This window comes from Pteropus medius, unplaced genomic scaffold, assembly GCF_902729225.1.
Source record: "Pteropus medius unplaced genomic scaffold, Ma_sr-lr_union100, whole genome shotgun sequence".
In the NCBI taxonomy this organism is placed as follows: domain Eukaryota; kingdom Metazoa; phylum Chordata; class Mammalia; order Chiroptera; family Pteropodidae; genus Pteropus; species Pteropus medius.
Window position 1 is genome coordinate 1,144,062 of NW_024348533.1, and position 20,243 is coordinate 1,164,304.

Consider the following 20,243-nt stretch of genomic DNA (forward strand, 5'->3'; position numbering starts at 1 on the left):
AGTGCTGGCTCTGGCTCCTGGTGAGGTGCGAAGCTTCAGAACCAGGTGTTCTGCCTCCGTCCAGGCGACGGGGAAGGATAACTGCAAGTCTGAGAGTGGCTTCGAATACTCTTTTCTGCCCGGTTGTCTTCTCATCTGTAAAGCTCCTCTCCTTCGAGAAAAGCGCCGGCAGGCCGCTGACCAGGGTGGACTTAGACCCTCATCCCCAGCCCTAGTCTTGCACTCTGCCCTGTAAGCTTTTTCACCTTTCCTCATCTTAGGACAACTCCCTCAGTCTCTTTTTAAGGCAAGTATTCCTCCCTCAATCCTTAGGGTTCTGGTGGGACTGTGAGTCACTACACGCATACACACGCATACACATGCACACACACATGCACACGTGTGTACATGACTGCAGGTGGGCCCATGTGAGGCCTTCCCTAGAATCCCTAGCATGTGGCTGAGGTCAGTTCCTCTGTGACCTTAGGACATTTCTCGTAAACTGCAAGACTGATGTACCCAGTTATTAGCTGTTTGACCTTGAGCAAGTTATTTACCCTCCAGCCATCTGTTCCATCATCTGTGAAGTTGGGACAGTAAAAGAACTTCAATAAGATGCTTGTGAGGATGAGCAAAGCCAATGCCTAACACATGACTGGTGTTTACTCACTGTCTCCTCACCCCCTCCCCACCCCCTCCTGCCCGTGTCCCATCCACACATGTAACCCCAGCCAGGCACTTCGGAGCTGCCCTTCTCCCTCCCCTGTTAAGCCAGGTCTGTAAAGTGCCTTTGGCAGTCTGGAACTAAAAAAGTCTAATGAATAAACCGATAATTGAACCTATACTGGAAGTTCTAACTTCTGAGTTTATTCCTTAAGATTGGAAAGAAAATAGAGATCATAATTAATTCTGTTAGCATTTTTACCACCTGTTTCACCAGGAGCTGTCTTTTTCTGGTCTTTGTATAACACCAAGGGTCTGAGGAACTTGCCTGAGAGCAGCCATGAGCTAGACTGGAACACGTGCCTGTCTCAGGTCAGCCATTATATCTGAGCTGCCTGAGACGACAGAGAGGCAGGAGGAAATCCCCCAGTGAGTTCACCAACCACCAAGCAGAGGAAGGAGGGCACCCATTTCAGAGAGGAGAAAGAACTGCCTGCACTGAGATTCTAAAATCTAGGTCAAGGAGGAGATGGTTAAGAAGACACACACTGTGTTTGCAACTCACGGATTTCCTGGAATCACAGGGGTTTCCCTTCTTTAGTGCTTGGCACGCTGGAAAAGCCCCACGGCCACACCATGGAGTTTTGTACATGGGATGCTCTGCCCAAGTTGTGCCTGACCATGTGTGTGGTGTCAGGCTTCAGCTGAAAACATCAAGTGATTTTTGCACAGCCACTCATGACCCATTTGTCCCTTAAGTCCCTGCATTGGGTGTCATCTTGTGTGCCACCTGGCAAACGAAGACCTTGCATGTAATGTGTCTACAGCCTGCTCAGAACTGCTGCTGCCCGAGGAGCAAACACATCTCAGTCCTAGGCAGTTGCTGAATAACCTGAGCTGCTGACAGGGCCGCTTTTGGGGTTCTTGTGATGGTCTTGTTCCCATGCCCCTTTCTTACAAGATCTCAATCCTGAAAGCATCAAAGGCTGGCATTGAGTGTTGGGCACAGGTAGTATCAATTAGAGTTGATCTCAATGCGCATCCAGCTGGGAGGAATTCTAGAAAAGAGGATGTCAGGTGAGTCAATGGTTCGCATTTCTTGGCTGTATGTCCAAGTCCACTCTGAGGCAGTGCTCACGGCGAGGCTGAGCGTCACACGTAACGTTTCCCTTCTTTTTATTTTTCCACTCTGCTGTTGACTTTGAGTTCATCTGGCCTGTTCTTTGGCTTTCAGTCTCCATGAATTTGACTACTTTAAATGCATCATATAAGTGGATCATACAATATTTGTCTTTTTGTAACTGGCTTCAAAAGGGTTCACCTATGTTGTTTACATGTGTCAGAATTTCCTTTTGAAAGGCTGAATAATACTCTCATATATTTATACATCATTTTATTTTTCCATTCAGCTGCTAGACTCGAGCTGCTTCCATCGCTTGACTGTTATGAATAGTGCTGCTGTGTGCGTGTGTGACTATCAAGACTCTGCTCTCGATTCTTTTGGAATACACTCAGAAGTGTGATTGCTGGATTATCTGGTGGTAGTTCTTTTTAATTTTTTGAGGAACCTCCATACCGTTTTCCACAGTAGTTGCTCCATTTTCACACTTCTCTTAACAGTGCACAGTTCCAATTTCTCCACATCCTAATCAACACTTGGTTTGTTTTTGTTTTTGATAGTGGCCATCCTAATGGATGAGGTGATATCTCATTATGGTTTTGATTTGCATTTCTTGATGATTAGTGATGTTGAGCATCCATTCATCTGCTTAATGGCATTTGTACATCTTCTTTGAAGAAACGTTTATTCTAGTCCTTTGTCCATATTTTAATTGGGTGGTATTTTTGTTGTTGAGTTGTAGGAGTTCTTTATATATTCTGGATATAACCCCTTATCAAATATATAATTTGCAAATGTATTTTCCCATTCTATAAGTTGTCTTTTCACTGTTGATTGTTTTTTTGATGCACGAGAAGTTTTCACTTTTGATGTAGTCCATCTGATCTGTTTTTTTTTTTGGTTGCCTGTGCTTTTGGTGTCATATCCAAGAAATCATTGCCAAATCTACTGTCGTGAAGCTTTTCCACAGTGTTTTCTTCTAAGAGTTTTATGGTTTTAGGTCTTATGTTTATGGCTTTGATTCCTTTTGTTTTTGTATATCACATAAGGTAAAGGTCTGCTGTGGACTGAATGTTTGTCCTCTCTCTACAACTGATATGTTTAAGTCTTTGGATTTAGTAGGTGGAGCCTTTGGGGAGTGCTTAAGTCAGAGCCCTCATGAATGGAGTTGGTGCTCTTATAAAAGAGACTTCGGAGAGATCCCATGCCTTTCCACCAGGTGAGGACACAACAAGAAGGCACCAGCTTATGAACTAGGAAGAGGGCTCTCACCAGAAGGTTGTCATCCTGACACCTTGATGTTGGACTTCCCAGCCTCCAGAACTGTGAGAAACATTTCTGTTATTTGTAAATAGGTACCCAGGCAATGGTATTTTGTTATAGCAGCCTAAACAGACTATAAGTCCATCTTTATTCTTCTGTATGTGGATATTCAGTTTTCCCAACACTGTAATAAGTTTCGAAATCAAGTATAATACCTCTAACTTTGTTCTTTTTTCAAGGTTATTTTAGCTCATCAGGAGTCCTTGAGAGTCCATATGAATGTTAGGATGGATGTTTCTATTCAAAAAATGCCATTGGGATTTGGAAAGAGATTGTGTTAAATCTGTAGATCACCTTGGATGGTACTGACATCTTAACAGTATTATCTTTCAGTCCACGAACACAGAACGTCCTTCCATTTATTTGTGTCTTGTTTAATTTCTTTCACTACTGTTTTGTAGTTTTTAGTGTACACGTCTTTTGCCTCCTTGGTTAAATTTATTCATAAGTATTACATTCTTTTTGATGTTATTGTAAGTGGAATTGTTTTCCTAAATTCCTTTTCAGATAGTTTGTTAGTATATAAAAACATCTGCTTTTGTGTGTTGATTTTGTATTTTCCAGCTTTGCTGAATTCATTTATTATTTCTAACAGTGTGTGTGTATAATCTTTAGGGCTTTCACATATCAGATCTTGTTGTCTGTGAACAGAGATAATTTTACTTCTTCCTTTTCTATTTGGATGCCTTTTATTTCTTTTTCTTGACTTACTGTTCTGGCTAGGACTTACAGTATTTTGTTCAATAGAATTGGTGACAGCAGGCATCCTGATCTTTGAGGAAAAGCTTTCAGTCTTTCACCATTGAGTATGTTAGCTGTGGGCTTTTCATACATGGCCTTCATTTTGTTGAAGTAGTTCCCTTCTATTCCTACTTTGTTGAGTGTTTTTATTGTGAAAAAGGGTATTGAATTTTGTCAGATGCTTGCTCTATATCAATTGATATGACCATATGGGTGTTTTTCCTGTCATTTTATAAACATGGTGTATTACCTTGATTTTCTTATGGTGAACTATTCTTGCATTCCAAGAATAAATCCCAATTGGTCATATATAATAATCCTTTTAATGTGCTAATGAATTGTTTGCTAGTATTTTGTTGACTATTTTGTTGAGGATTTCCTCTTGCTGCTTTTAAGTTTCTCTCTGTCTTTGATTTTCAACAGTTGGGTCTCTTTGGATATAGTATCCTGCTCAGTGTTTTTTGAGACTCTTTTATTTTAAAATAGGCTCTCTGTCCTCTTTCTCCTCTTCCTGGTACTCCCACTTTTTTGTACATATATTGGTCCACTTAATGGTGTCCCATAAATCCTTTAGACGTGTTCACTTTCTTCATTCTTTTTTCTTTTTCCTCATCTGACTCAATAATTTGAAATGATCTGTCTTCAAGTTCAGATTCTTTCTTCTGCCCGATCAGGTCTGATGTTGAAACCCTGTGGTGAATTTTTCAATTCAGTTATGGTATTTTTGAGCTCCAGAATTTGTTTGGTTCTTTTTTAATAATCTGTATCCCTGTGAGGATTCTCATTTTTAAAAACTTGTTTTCCTTGATTTTGTTTAGTTGTCTGCCCCTGTTCTCATTTAGCTCACTGAGCATATATAGAAAACTTGTTTTAAATTCTTTCTCAATTCAGAGGTCTGTGTTTTGTCAAGATTGGTTTTGGGAGATTCTTCAGAATGAACGATGGTTAGTTGTTTCTTTGTATGTCTGGTGATCTTCTGTTGAGATTTGGGCACTGGAAACAACAGTCCCCCTCCCCCAGTCTTTACTGACTGGCTCCAGGCAGGGGAGGCCGGTTATCAGCCCATTTTTCAGGCTCAAAGGTGTGCATCTTCCCTGGGACTGTGTGTGTGCTTTTATTCCAGTTCCCCATAAATTCAGCTGCTTTTAAATGTCTTTATTTCCGTAAGAATCTCAATCCTGCTTGTTTTCAGAAGCCTTGAATTTCTATGGTAGTCCTCTGTCACCTCTTTCCCGCAGGCACCCCGGGTCTGTGGACCACCTGCAATTCCGACATGCCGCACGCTCCAACCTGGCCCCCAAACCCACTGGCGTTCCCATCACCGCTCCATCCGGGAGACACTTACCAGCCCACCAGCCGTTTTGAGCAGGGCTTTTTCTTGTGTGGGCATTCACGTGATGGTTACAGCTTCTTAACTTGGTTTCTAGAGCTCTAGAGCTCTCTGTCTTAGTCCATATATTGTTTATTTGGTGTTTCTGTCGGGGACCAAAGGCCTGGAGCTTCTCAGTCAGCTATCTTATGCTGATGTTACCTAATATTTCTTGCTTAAAATATGTTCTTTTGTTTTATGTTAATGTTATGAAATTACTGGCATAAAGAAAGTGAAATCCAAACAGGATAGGCTGACATAAAAAATGTCTCTTATCTACTTCTAGCGCACCATTCGTACTTCGAAGGATAACTCCTTATAGCTATTTGCAGTTAGAACTCTCCAAAGGTTATTACCGCCTTAATTCTGAATAATGTAGATGTACTTTCATTGTTTGATTCACCAGTTTTGAATTGTTCAAATGACTTAATACAACAGAAGATGAGGCTTTTAATACACTTGTCTTTCCTTCCAGTCATGGTTAACGTTTTTACATTTGTTTATATTTTTATAACTTAAAAGGATGTTTAACATGCATCTATATAGACAGAACTTGATGAATTCCAGTATGTACATAAAGGAGATTAGCACTCAGACTCTCCTCCATTTCTTTTCTGCTACGCTGTATTCTGAATTGTCAAGTTTTCTAAAATTTACATTCTGTTCTGTGACTATAATTCTTTCATGCTTTGATTTTGATTTGAATGTTGTAATTATGTACAAGCAAATATTGCAATTCACTATATAAGCAAAATGTTATAAACTCTTAAAGAAATATAATTATTCATCACTGAAACTGCCTCTCAAAAATTTTTTTCTTAAATTTCATTCAAAACATCTATCTTATGTGTATCGCTGACCCTGTTCTAGGAGTTTGGGTTACACCCATCACTCAGTCAAAAACATGTCATGTCTTTGGACACGTTATTGGTTTGTACTAGGATAGCTAGAGTTGCCTTTTTGCTTGACATTGAAAACATGTTTAGTCACCAAATTACTAAGATCTTCTCAGTTTCAGCATCACCATCTCAGCGTGGTGACATTGTAAACTGCAGTTCCTCTTCCATCTCCGAGCTATTTGTTCAGAGCATTCATCGTTTGCTAATCTTATTCTAGGCTTAGTGTCTCTGTCTCCTTCCCATCTCACCACTAGAATGAAAGCTCCTGGGAGGGCAGAGTAGTTCTGTTCACTGCGGAACCCCCAGTACCTAAGAGTGGGCACATCATGCTCGCATAGAACAAAGAAAAAAATTTGAATGCCTGAATCTTCTAGCTATTAAGTGGTACCCATTTAATTATGCGTCTTATAACCGATTTTCCTAAAATCTCATGGTTTGTTCTAATTTGGATAGATTACTTTCTAGGTCTGAAGCAGACCTAGAAATCCTGAGATTTCTTTTAATTACATTAGATTTGTTCTACTCGTCTTTACAGAGCATATTTTCAAGTGTTTTCAGGCAGCATGTTTATAAAGTTTTTGATTCCTTGCTAGTCTGATCTTTATTTCACCATCTCACTTCATTGAGAGTTCAGCTGTAGATAGCTCAAAATAACTTCTCTCAGAAGTTTGAGGGGAGTGCTCTGTTACATGCTAGACCTCACTGTTGCTGAGAAATCTAGTAAATCCTCAGGAGGAGGGCTAATTGGAGAAGTAACATAATTTCCCACAGCTAAGTAAATGGGTCTGCAGAACAAAAAGGTTGACTGAGGACTGTGAAGTGTGAAAGTATAAATGCAAAAACTGTTTTTTGAAATTCTAAAACACAAGGAATGAAGAGATCATTCCTTTTTGAAATTCTCTTCAGAGCATCATCCTTGCTTTCTTTTTGTAAAAGAAACTTATTTCATAAGTTTTAGCAAATTCCTGTTAATCACCGTTTGGACCACTGGAATCCTCCATTTCCTTTAACTTCTCATCCGTCATATGACTAACCAGAGTGACTTTTTTCTAATGTTTACCTGTCAAATTAGTTTCCTTTAGGAATATCAGCCTTCTGGGAAGAGGGCGTAAGAAAGGGCTGCGGCCATGGCTCTGCTGTACACAAGGTGGATGTGGCTGCATCTGCAGGAGATGACCCAGTCACTCGTTTCCTGTACCTCTATGCTGTGGTCTGAATGTTTCAGTCCCCCCAACCCCGAAATTCATGTTGACACCCTAACTCCCAAAGGTGATGGTATTAGGAGGTGAGGCCTCATGAGGGTGTAACTCTCATGAATGGAATCAGCACCTTAGGAGAAAGCCTCCAGAGCGCTCCCCAGCCCCTTCTAGCTTGTGAAGATATGAGGCGTGGGACCCAAGAAAGGGCCCTCACCTGACCATGCTGGCACCCTCTAAAACTGTGAGGAAATAACTTTTTCTGTTGTTTACAGGCTTCCCAGTCTGGGGTATTTTGTTATAACAGCCCAAAAGGACCAAAACACTTTCCAAGCTGCAAAAATCAGAGGTAAGTTAAACCCACAGACATTTGTGAAAATTTTTTATGGGACACAATTGATATTTCGGGAAACGGGGAAGAAGGTTCAACTCAAAAATGACTCCATTTTAGAATTCTGAATCTGGATGGCTCTGCCAAAAGCATTAATAAGTACAGTAATTTTTACCTCTTCTTTGGGCTATTTCTTAAAAGTAAAATATTGATTTTTAAAGAAACCCAGAAATAGTAACTGTTTTCTGACGCTGCCCAAGCATGCTACACCCAGCAGAGTGCTCTGAGCACAGCAGCAGGGTAGGCAGGCCTCGAGGGGGTATGTGGCTAGGGTCTGAGGTAGAGGATTCAGTCACTTCAGACATTTGAAAGGCACACAGACATACAAAGGTTCCTGTGTTTAGATGACTGAAATTGAGAACAGTAAGAAAAGTAAAGCTCTGAAGATTTTGGATAAGTATCTTATTTGCTACTCCTTTAAAGGAGCAAAAACAAAACTAAAAACCCAGGCTGAGGAGTCCTTTCTGGGCCCCCAGGGCAGGCTGTGAGCACATTTATCTGTCTGAAGTTACTGAACAAGAGTTGTCATGAGTGGTAAAAGCTCTAGTGAACTCTGTCTGGAGCTTGGATTTACAAGAGAAAATGGGAGGGGTCAGAATCAAACATCTTTACTCTCCTGCTCTTGCCCTGCGATGAGACTAAAATCATCCTTTATTCAATACCAAGCAATTGCTTTTAAGTTCCTGGATCAAACATTTGGATCTTCTTATTAAGGAAGTAACTTTTCCCTAGTAAACCTATTTTTTTTTTTTTAACTCCAGGCATCAAAGGCAGATCAGATAGAATGCTTTTAAGATGATGAGATAAAGAAGATAAGCATAGAGATTAAAGAGCCCAGAGGTTGCATGAATCTGGTAGAAAGCACTTAAAAAAAAAAAAAAAAAAGACAAAACCTGCAAAGTCTTGGAAACATCATAAAAAAGTTAAGGTGCCAAAATACAATGAGTCAATATGATTCAGTTAATGGTTGCTGGACCAGGCTGAATGGAGACAATAAGTTACTTTCAAATTTTCAATTACTTTCTCTCCAATCTGCTAAGAGCATATTTTAAGAAGGGGATATAATTTCCTTCTTGTCTGTACCAATTTTGTAGATTTTTGCATTTTTACAAGTTTCAGCAAATTCCAGACCATCTCTAGGACTATTTTTATAGCTTTGTCCTACTTTTTGTACTTATGAGCCCTTTCTTCCACATTTTATGCATGTCCTTTGAAAACATGTGCTCAAAATAGAGCTCCTGATATGTAAACATCAGTTTCTTCAAGTACTTTCCTTTGTAACCAGTGTCTTATTGGATTGTCACATTATTTTATCTTACAAGCAACTTCATCTTAACACAATTTCCTTTGAGTTTTAGGCCATAAGATGAGGACAGAAATTTTCAAAACTTTCTGAAGTACTCTTTGCTAATTTTCTCATTGATTTTCCTCTTTCAGACTTTGTGTGGCAGTTCTCATGATACAGCCAAACCTACCTGACCCAGTCCCAGTATTTGACCAAGCTGACAGGTTGTATTTGGTGAGTACACAGATCTTTGTTCTAAACCAGGGTTTCTCAGTTGTGGCACCATGACACTGGGGCTGTCCCATGTGCCACAGATATAGAGCAACCTACCTGATTTCCACACCCACCATTTGTCAGCACCCCTTCCTCCAGTTGTGACTATCAGACTGTCTCCACACTTTGCCAGGTGTTCTCTGGGGAACCACTGTCCTACACTATTTTAGGGAGCAAACTCTAACCTGCCCAGACTTTCTGGGATGATGGAAATGTTCAGTAACTATCTAACATGGTAGCTGATCGTTACACGAAGCTATTAAGCACCTGAAATGTGGCTAAGGAATAGAATTCTTTAAATCCTACAAGTACTGTGAGGATAAAATGCTTCAGTACGGAAAGCTGAATAGGTGTTTGATTCCTTTGTTAAAAATCATGTGATGTTGACAGGTTAAGTCCCATTTCCAATATTTAGGGTTCACTCTGACCAGGCATTTGTTAAATTGTACAGTGAAGTTTACCAGTTTAGAAATTTAAATTCTCTTTTAAAGAGAAAAGAGATCAATTATTTCTGTATGATAGTCTTAACTGAAAATGTAAGAGTGAATTCTGGTAAATCCTTGAAAGAAAAAAAAACTAAACAAAGGGAAAACCAAACCAGGATTGAAAGAAAACATTTATTGAATCAATACTTTCTTTTTATTATCTACAAGCCAACACTGAACTCACTTTATTCAAGAATGAACATAATGTACAAAAAAAGTATGCTTATATTATAAAAATATGTCAATTTTATCTTTTGGGTGCTGAGCAGAAGTCATTTTAAACAAAATCAAGGCAAACTTGCTCTCTCTAGTGAAACTGCTATAATTTAACAAAAGTGAAAGCTAATCTCACAAAGCGTCCGTCAAGGCCCCTCCGCTGCACCCGGCCACAGCATTCCCACTCTGCTCGCCACGCCACCTCACGCTGGGGGGCGGGGGTGCACCTGGCTTAGAGAATGCAGGTCACTGATAACAGAATCCGTATCATTAGTTAAACCTTCATTCAGTTTCCTTTGCTTAACAGTTATTAGCATGTATTTCAGCAAAGTTATTAACAGTCAATCTTATTTAGTTAGCTTCAATTTTAAAATGAGATATTATCTCTGGGGGACCAGATCCCTGCCCAAAATTTACAACCCCACTTGTGTGAGGAAGCTGCTTTCAAACCTTCCTAAAAAATTGTGTCCAAGGTTGGTATCTTAGAATTCTTCATAATGTTCTTATTTCTTGAATTTATTAGCACCCTCCTCAGCATGTGCCCTCGGACAGTGTGGCTGCTGTGCCTGTGAAGTCAGTGGTGCCTGAAGAGAGCACAGCCTTGGGCTCACCGTGCAGACTCATGCACTTGGGTCTTTGGTCCTCGGAAGCAGAAAAGAGTAAAATCATGTGTTGGGGAAAAGGGACCATGGTCCCCTGTACTGTCATTCCAGGAGTTATATTCCAAGTATAAAAACTGTATTATTACTTTTAAAAGCCAAAACAGAAGTAGACTAAATGGCACCAGTGCTGACAATGCCAAGAAAAAACCAGTCTATCTTTTAAAGAGCTGGCACACAGCAGTGTGTCTGGCTGATCAGAATGACCATGGCAAACCAGCTCTTTAGCGAATTAAAGTTTATTATGCAAGGTGCCTTTATGATTACTAAACATAAATGTTTTTTCCTTGACAGATTGTTTGAGGCTGACACCTATGAAGGCTCAAAATTGCAAAGTACAAGGACTGAGTGATCCAGTGCCCCCTGTAGTGGGTAAGTTAAATTCAAAAGAATTGGGAGAGAAATGCTTTCACGTTTTGTCTACATAGACCTAAGACTCAGTTACCTGTTTCATAAGAATCTGGGACTAAGGTGAGGGGCGAGGGGTACAGAGAAGTGGTCATTTTCAACACCTAGTTCCTTAAAGTAAGTTTTTCAGTTAAGTGCCATTTGCTGCATGAAATGTTAATCCTACCAGTTAGATGGGGCTGAGCTGGACAAAGGTTTATGCTTTAACAAGAATGCAAACCACTAACTGGCTTAATGCTACACCTTTTTGGGAAGGGGAAGCATTTACAGAAATATAATGTAAAGAAAAAATATATGTTGGAACCTAAGAAAAGGTTTTCTCACCAATTCCATGAAAATTCACCATACAGGTTGTTTTCACGGGCAACGATTCAGCCAGGTCAGTGTGTTGCTCTTGGCAACTTCCACTGCTCCAGAATCTGGAGGCCACTGACTGCAGGACAGGCCAGAAGTTCAAACTGCTACTGGAAACAACTGGATACCATAATATTAAACAGAATAATGTAAAGATGATGCTCGGAGCCAGACTGGCTAAGGGTGTTACCACCACTCAGATACAGAACCTGACCTGTTCCCAAGCACAGGTCCTTGCTCTCAAAATAAATATGCTGAACATTTACACCTGAATGCTTACGAATGCAGACTTTTATTGTAATTCTAACTAAACAGACCAAAAAGTCATACTTCTAAATAAGCTACAAGTAACCTTTTTTTGTGAAACTGATGTGACTTGGTGCCACAGCTAACCTTTCTCTAATAGCAGCAGTATCATCAGCCCATGGCAGCAAAGAAATGTTCATTTCTGGCATCCCATACAAAGCAACTTCATAAAGCATGCAGATATCTATTCTGCTGAAGTTTCAAATGAATAATCATTGTGCTTGTGGGTCTCATACCTTCCAAAATATACATAAATGGCAACAAATAGCAGGTCCTTGCTTACCAACAGAATCATAAGGCAGAGGATTGGAGGTGAGAAATATTTAAAATGGAAAAAATAATGCAAAATAGTGCTAGCATTCACAAAAAGGTCATGCTAAGATCAGATCCAAACTGATAAAAATTTAAGACACAATCTAAAGAACTCTGTCCATGAGTCCAAAGGCATGCCTGCCAGCTGAAGGAATGCAGGTTCATCTGACAGCAGCTTCTTCGGAGCAGAACAGGTAACATCTCACTGGAGTAACCACAACAGGATGAACAAGACGCTATCACACTTCTTTTTTGCAGTTGAAAAGAAAAGCAATCACGACAAAAAAAAAAAAATTAAAGAATAGTAGAAAGAGAAAACATACAAATTCACAATGACCTATAAAACCAAAAGAAAATCCAAATTAAACTACTTCATTCTACTTGGGATTCTGCATAGTATCAGTATTCAAAATAATCTCCCTCTAAAGGACACAAGCAGCATCTTGTCACCAGAATCTCAAAGCCTCCTCCCCAACTAGAAGTCATTAAAGACAACATAAAACTAATACTCACCTGAAACACTTAGCCAAGTAAAACATTTTTGCCTTTTGTTCAAATTTTAAAGAGAGAGCAGAATACAGCTGACCCTTGAACATTGCGGGGGTACTGACTCACCCTAACAAACAGCCTACTACTGTTGACGGGAAACTTTACCGACGACAGTCGGTGAACCACGTATTTTGTACATGTACTATTATATCCTGTGTTCTTACAGTAAAGTATAAGCTACAGAAGAAATGTTAAGTCATAAGGAAAATACATTCATAGTTAGTAGGCCTACTCATGTGCTTAAAGGGTCAGCTGTATCTTAGCCCCAAGACGTAATTAAGGCTCTTCGTGGGCCACAAGTGACCCTGCTGTACTCACTGGAGAGGGACCCGGCGCTATCCCGCCTTCGTATCCACAAGCTGCATCTGCACGTTGGCAGACATTCCGCCCCCGTAGCCTCCCTTGGACTGCATCTGGTTCTGAATGGAGCTAACCTAAAACAGGACAAACAGGACAAAAGTCAGGAAGCAGGGCCAAGGCAACTAAGCAATTCATGTCTCAGCATTCTGGCTGTTTTTCAGAAGGGTACTTTTTATAGGGAAAAAAGTGCCTCGCAATAGAATCAAACACAAACTAATGACATTAGAACAGCCAAAGATAAAAAACATCTATGTGGTAAAGCGCACAAACTTGACACAGTCTTAGTCTGACAAACTAAAGGTCTAAGAATCTGAAGACTTGGACAGCAGTTCAGATTTACTTATTACTATTCTAATTCTGGGTGAACTATTTATCTCCTCTGAGTGTCAGGCTCCTTATGTATAAAATGGTTAACATGATAATCTCCATTTACCTTACTGTGCTATTGTCTAATAGATTGTAGATATATAAATACCGGGATATTTTTTCTTTGCTGAAACAAAGGAACATAAAGTTATTTGCAAACTGTGAAGTGCTCTTAGTTTGTCATCATTATTCCAATCTTATATTAAAAGCAGTCTGGAAGCTAAGAATCGGGATAGACTGCTAGAAAAAGGAGCAATAAGGAGGCTTTGGAGGTGATGACCTAGCAGGGAAGTCAGCAAGACATCTGGTCTAATATATGGAATCAGTTCAGAGGGTGCTTTATGATCTGGGAGGGGTGAAGTGGGGGATGGGAGCACCGTCTATGCACTAAACTACTTAATTTGAACACATAATAAAAAAAAAAAGTATGTGAGGTGCTTTTTTTCATTGGTGATCCTGAGTCAATATGTTTAAAGAAAGTAATAAGACGTGCCTAAGTTGTTGGAGTAAGGCAGGTTTAAGTATTTTCTAATAGGAGAGAATGGCAAAAAATAAAATGCATAGCTTATTTAGATCCAAAAGGGTTTAAGTGAGAAAGCATGATTGGCTCTGAAAATGGGTACACTTTTACCCATTTACTGAAAAATTTATTCACAGGGACATCTTACTCTTATGATATATATTGTGTTACCATAATATCTACATTCACAATCAAATGACTGCTTTATAAGAGTATTAAGAAAAAAAGTGAAATCTGTAGACCTGCCTACTTTAAGTAAACTTGCTCCGTCTGAGGAGGCTACAGCCATCTGCTATCAGTTCAAGTTCATTTGCTGCTCCTCTGGGTGAATAGCATCATGTTTTACACCACAGCGGACTTCACCTTGTACTGAATGATTCCCCAGCTAACGTGACAGGTTAGCTTTTATAGATTAGGCCTATTTTAAAACAACACCTTTATATTTGTACATGATGCCAAAAATGAGTTCTTCAATTTCAAACTAAAAGATTTGGATTTTCTAATAGTAACCCTTCAGTGTTGAGCATGGTGACTATGGACATACAATATTTTAACACAACAGGGCTACGTTATGAAAAAAGTCACAAGAATCTTTTCTAACAAGAAGTTAGTATGAAAGACAGTCTTAGGAAGAACAGTGTATTTAGGAGAAAAAAAGAAGTCATTTGACCGTTCAATAATCCAGCGTGGCATGGCTGTTTTATATGCGTCAAACCATGCTCCAAATTCTAGCTGCTCAGTTCTCAGGAGAAAACATTTCTCTGGATACACAGCACGTCTATGTGAGCTTGTCTTATTACCGCACCGGAGAACAGACTCCTCTTACCTCATCAGGCTTCTGCAAGTTAGAACTGTCAAGGATATTTTGAGGAAACAAGGATTTCAAAACCCTCAGCCTGTGGGGGAGGGGGCTGTCTGGGTATGGCTGATACAACTACTAATAGAGGCAATGACTACAAAAAGTCTTATGTGATTCTAAAGAGCTAAAAGACTTCATAACATTTCCACCTCAGTCAGCAGAGAAGGCTGCCCAGAGACTGCAGTGAGGAACCTCCACCCAAGGGCCCATCTCCATACTACACCTCAGTGAGCAGGCCAACAGGGAGGCCCCACGAGGACCAGGCCTGCCTTCTACCTGAACTAACGGCGAGCAAGAGTCACACACACCAAGCCAGGCTTTTCAGGAAAATGGCAAATACATTTCTTAAAAGAAATTCTGAAATGTGCATAAACACAATTTTAATTTTAAGAGTTAATGAAGTAAATACCATGAACCAGAAATTTGTACTAAACAGATTTTTTAAAACCCCGAAGTGGGGAAGAAGACGAGACTGACTGAAACTCGTCGTATGTAAGAAATTTGAAACCATTCACTCTATTTATATATGTATATAACAACAATATTAACAAAAGTCATAGGGTCCCACTTAGTCTTTTCAGTGCTGATCCAAGAAACAAAGCTAATGAATTATATTTTGACAGCAACCTGACACACCTCTTACATTTCCACAAAACGCAGCTGAATTGAAATATTTTTCCTACAGGTTTAAAACAAACAAGCTGTTTCCTTTCACAGAAGATACAAATGCCATTTCTTTGCTTACCTAGTAACTGAAGTTTGCTGTATCCAGGATACCCACCTACCTATTTTAAAAGTCTCTGTTCCCTTGTTAAGTCTTTTGTTAACGCTGTCCAGTAGAGTGAGTATACAATGGATCATGATTTTGTGTTCATAAAAGCCTTATTGACTTTCCTGTTCCAATCACTTCATGGATCATTTAGACACATCTGTTCCCTTAGCTATGGGGGAAAGAGGCTCTCAATACTTAGTTTATTTCAAGGCAAAAAGGAAACAGAGCCCTGATAAAAACTCTCATTTTGTGGTGTTTCTATTACACTGCACTCTTTTTCTCTTACATGAAAATTAAGGAATAAAAAGAGTTCAGCTGAGTAAACTGAAAGTCTTTTCTGAAATTCACTGAAACCTCTATAAAAGACAGCAAATAGATCTTTTCTTATTTCTGGTTCTTCATATCTTACTGCCAAATTTAAAATTTAAAGTATTATTCAGAAGAAAAGCAGCTATGAAGAGTTTCGTATCAGAAATAGAAACCAATGCATAACTTGGCAAATTAGATGAGAGATTAATTTTTCATTGTTCATTTTATTCTCTTCTTTGCTCACATTATATATTTATATTTGATATCTACAAATTCATTTAGCATAGTGTGATCATTACAAACATGTGCCTGTCACACAGGTTTCATGTAACTGTGCCCCAGAGCCTCATCTGCATGTTCCACCAACATACTTACTGAATTCATTCCGCTGAAAAGGTCTCCTGATCCGACGTGAGCTGTGTGTACAAAGTTTGTCGGCTCTCCGATCATACTTCGGTCAATCCGCCGGTGCCTTTTCTAAAATATGAGAGCAATGTGTTGGGAAAATGACCTTGTTAACGAATAACTTATTGTGATGGATAGCTATACTATGGTTGAATGATTGTTTAATAATATAATAAATTTGCCCAGGATACAAAAATGCCCAAATCCTGGACTACCACAATTACTTAAGATGAAATCCCAAAAGAATATATGCAAACACACAAAAAAATGACTGGTAAAGCAAAATAATAGGTTGTTATTTAGAACTTAAAATAGATTATTTGGTCTATTTTGGCCATCAACATAACAGTATAAAATTTAAGTTTTATTCTTTTAAAAAAATGACACAAATATAAAATTATCAGTAACTACTATTAGCAAAGAATACATTGTGATTTGAGTACAATGTTCTGGTTTTAAACATTGCTTTTCAATGATGTGAAGAGTCGCCAAGTTTTCCACAGTTCTAGATACTGTGATCTAACTGGGAGGGGCCACCAGCACAGCTGGCTTCATGCTCTATTATCAGCCCAGCTCTTCTCTTTCTACGCCTACTCTTGAAGTTAGTTATGTATGATATGAACATGCGGCATTAGGCTGCCTCTGAATACGGTATTTTATGTCTGCACCTCCTGAAAAACTGGTACGATCCTGATAAATCCTAAAAACTTATGAAGACAGACCCAGGTGGTGCCTCCTTAGAACATGATTTTCTAAAAAAGCAGAAAGTTCATGTGTTAATTTTAGAAGCCAGTACACATTGTTTTACTGTCACCTGGCTTTCGCTGCTGCAGATTAGAATCCCCAAATGGTGTCTGCAGAGCTGCAGACTTTCTCCAAAGCCTTCCTGAGGTGCAGAGGGGGCTACCTGTCTCAGCCAGAGGGCCCGCCTGTTTCAAAGAATCAGATCTACTCCAGGCCACTGGGAGTCTAGATCATCCAATGCCATGTGAACACACAGAAGCAACTTCTAATAGTTCTGAATTTGCATCATTTCCTCCAGAAGGGTGTGTTTGGGGCTTAGCAGAAGGCTACAACTTGGCCCACATATCCATGTTAAATAATTTATTCTAACAGTTGAGTTACTGCAGGAAGATGCTGGTAAAAAACAGTCATCATGGTGCCCTCAGGCCTCCATCCATCTCACCTAGAAATGCTTCTTGAAAGAATAAATGAATGAAATGATATGGCTGTGAATTGATATGCTTGTGAAAGGAGTATTACTATACATTCATAAATAATGATATAACATTCTTAATACTGAAGGAGGATGTTCAAAAGCACATTAACTAAAGTGGCTCAAAAGACTGCTCTCTCACCAAAACGCAAAGGCCTAAAGACAGTGAATACTTTTAAACTTGAACTTTGCTGAGTTGGCCTCTAACCTCACCTTGATTTTATGATACAGAAATGGAAGCTTTCAATCCTTCCTTCCCTAAAGATAGAAGGAACACAGCTTTTAAAGCAGGGGAATGACCAAATTGATAGCTATAGGTGAAAGACAGGTTGGAGGGGGCCAAAAGAAAAGTTATTTTAGTGATGTTGGCGAAGAGATGAGATTACTTAGATTCAACCAGTAGCAGCAGAGATGGAAAGAAGTGGACAGATTTAAGAGGTGATCAGTGGGTAAAATAAACAGCATTTGGTTGTTGACTGGATTTGGGAATTGAGGGGAAGTATAAGAGAAAGGCATGGATTTCAGATATGAGAAGCATACGCACAAGTCATTGCATTAGATAACCCTTGAAGGCTTTAGGAGGACGATGAAAGACTCAGTTTAAGACACACTGGATTTGAGGTATCAGTGAGACATCCACATCCCAGTGAAGTTATCAAGAGAGCAAAGTGGATGTATGGAAGTAGGATTCTGAAGATAAGAAATTGAGAGTCAACAGATAATAAAGCTGTACAAGTTAATGAAATTTCCTAGCAAAAAAAGGGGCGGGGCACAGATGAACCCATTTAAGATTGGGTGGAGACAAACAAACCATCAAAGGAGGCCAAAAAGAAACATCTTGAAGTTAGGGGAAAATCAATTGTGTCTTGAAAGTGTCAAGAACAGAGCAGGAAACACAGCTGATATCTGGTGAGAGGTCAACTACGGACTGAGAGGTGCCCACTGGCCCCGCAACGTGAAACAGGCACCCCAGACAGTGCAGTGTCAGAGCAACAGGAGTGGGAGGCACTGGAGGGGGCCGGGGGCCAGGCAGGGGCATGGAGAATCAAACACAGGCAGCTGGACACAGCTGGCCTTCTGCACAGGGAGAAGAAAGGTGGCAGGAGCTGAAGGGGAGGGGAAATGAGGACAGATGGAAATTTTCACCGTGAACATGAGAAAGACTTGATTATGCTTCATTTCTGATGTGAAAGATCCAAAAGAAGAGGCAGAAGATAAAGAAAAATAAAGGATTATCAACATAAGGTTACAGAGAAGGTAGGGAGAGAGGGATCTAGACACAGGCAGAGGTGCTTAGACTTCAATTATAACATCCTTCATCAATCAAAACCTAGATTCTAAGTATAATTAAATATTTTAAAATATAAAAAGTACTATTTTTCAGGCACATGTAGACATTTACAGAATTGCACACTTTTTTGGTGTGCTGTATTAAGACGACAAGAGAGACAAGATTTAAATCATGGGCAAACAAGGGGAATTCCAGAGTCGCCTCTGCAAAGAAAAACAGGAAGTGGCGCCCTCTGCTCTGACATGTTGTCAGAAGCCGAGTCACAGTTTCTCCTGGAAACACTTTATTCTTTACAGGGAACTTCATTAAGACTGTCAACCATTTGAATAATTCTTGCTATCCTTAAAATATTAACTCCTACAGAAAGTCAAGAACTAGGGGTACACAAAAATGAATAGTTGTGTTGCGGGGGGGTGAAGGGGGCAGTAAAAAAAAAGTCTCTTCCTCTAACTTTTCTACATAATTACTTCTCATCACAGTTAAATCATTATTAAAGATAATGAACTAATAACTTGGAGTAGATGCAAGAAGGAGAGGCGATAAAGTGCCACTGTGTGACAATGTTTATATCCTGATACAAATAGACCAACTATAAAAGCACTTACGAGACAATGGGGAAATTTAAAAACTGACAATATTAGATGATCGTAAGAAATTATTTTAAAATAATTTTGGGGTAAAATAATTTTAAAATACTTTGGGGTAAGGTAATATAATACTGCAGTTATCTTTTTTTAAAAAGTTCTTTTTCAGCAATAAAATGAACCACTGATACATATACTATAAAGTGGAGGAAACTAATGTGAAAGAAATGGCACAAAATAGGCACATGCTATATATAATTCTATTTATATAAAATTATAGAAAATGCAAACTGCTGTAACAGAGCAGATCAGTGGCTGCCTGGGGACGTAGGTGGGGGTGAGGAGGAGAGGGCCTGCAAAGGCACCTGAGACCTTCTGAGAGTGGATGTGGTAAGTCCAGAATGTGCTTTAAATTCTCCAGTGCCGGGGGCAGAGGTGAAACAAGATGGCCCCCCATAAATAACTATGGTGGCTACGTACATTTGTGGGCAGGGGGTGGATGAGGAGTTCTGTTCCCTCTACGTCTGTATATATTTGATAATTTTCCTAATAAGTTTTTTTTAACAGAATTGTTAATTTACGACTTTACATAAAAATTTATGTATTGTGTACTAGTAAAAATGGTGTGAAACAAATATAATAAACATTTAATTTCATGTCTGATTTCCATCAGAACTTAATTTTGTCCTCATTCTTTCTGATGCCTTACAATTCTAAAACCACTCCCTACTCACTTCCTGTCTTCCTTCCAAAACTACTAAAAGGTATATTTAAAAATATACTACAGAGCTACCAAATAACATGTGGCCAACTACAATATCAATTTAGTTTAACACTGCTGTTCATATGTATCATCCCTACACTCACATTACATGTTCCTTCCTAGAAAATAAAACCCCAAAACAACAAGAACAACGGCTTAAACCATTAAGGTCCGGTGGCAAGGTATTCAGTGCATTCAGAGGTCCCGCTCCACGTGGCCCATTTTCTCAGCTCTGCCCCCTGCCCCTCCTCCTGTCAGCTTTAGTCTCAG

At 39.4% G+C, this 20,243-nt stretch overlaps 1 protein-coding gene across 6 annotated transcripts in view; it reads right to left on the minus strand.

The window, feature by feature from the left end:
* Positions 1 to 10,820: 10,820 nt before the first annotated feature.
* CDC42SE2 (CDC42 small effector 2) overlaps positions 10,821 to 20,243 on the minus strand; it is a 97,410-nt gene continuing 87,987 nt past the window's right edge. For 5 of the 6 annotated variants that reach the window (XM_039879994.1, XM_039879993.1, XM_039879990.1 and 2 more), the window contains 3 exons: positions 16,090 to 16,191; positions 12,847 to 12,962; positions 10,821 to 12,226 (listed from right to left, as the gene is read on the minus strand). In XM_039879994.1, coding sequence (XP_039735928.1) covers positions 12,864 to 12,962; positions 16,090 to 16,191 — 201 coding nt within the window. In that variant the 3' untranslated portion in view covers positions 10,821 to 12,226; positions 12,847 to 12,863. Of the gene's footprint in view, positions 12,317 to 12,846; positions 12,963 to 16,089; positions 16,192 to 20,243 lie in introns of all 6 variants that reach the window. The other variant, XM_039879991.1, reaches the window with a different exon arrangement.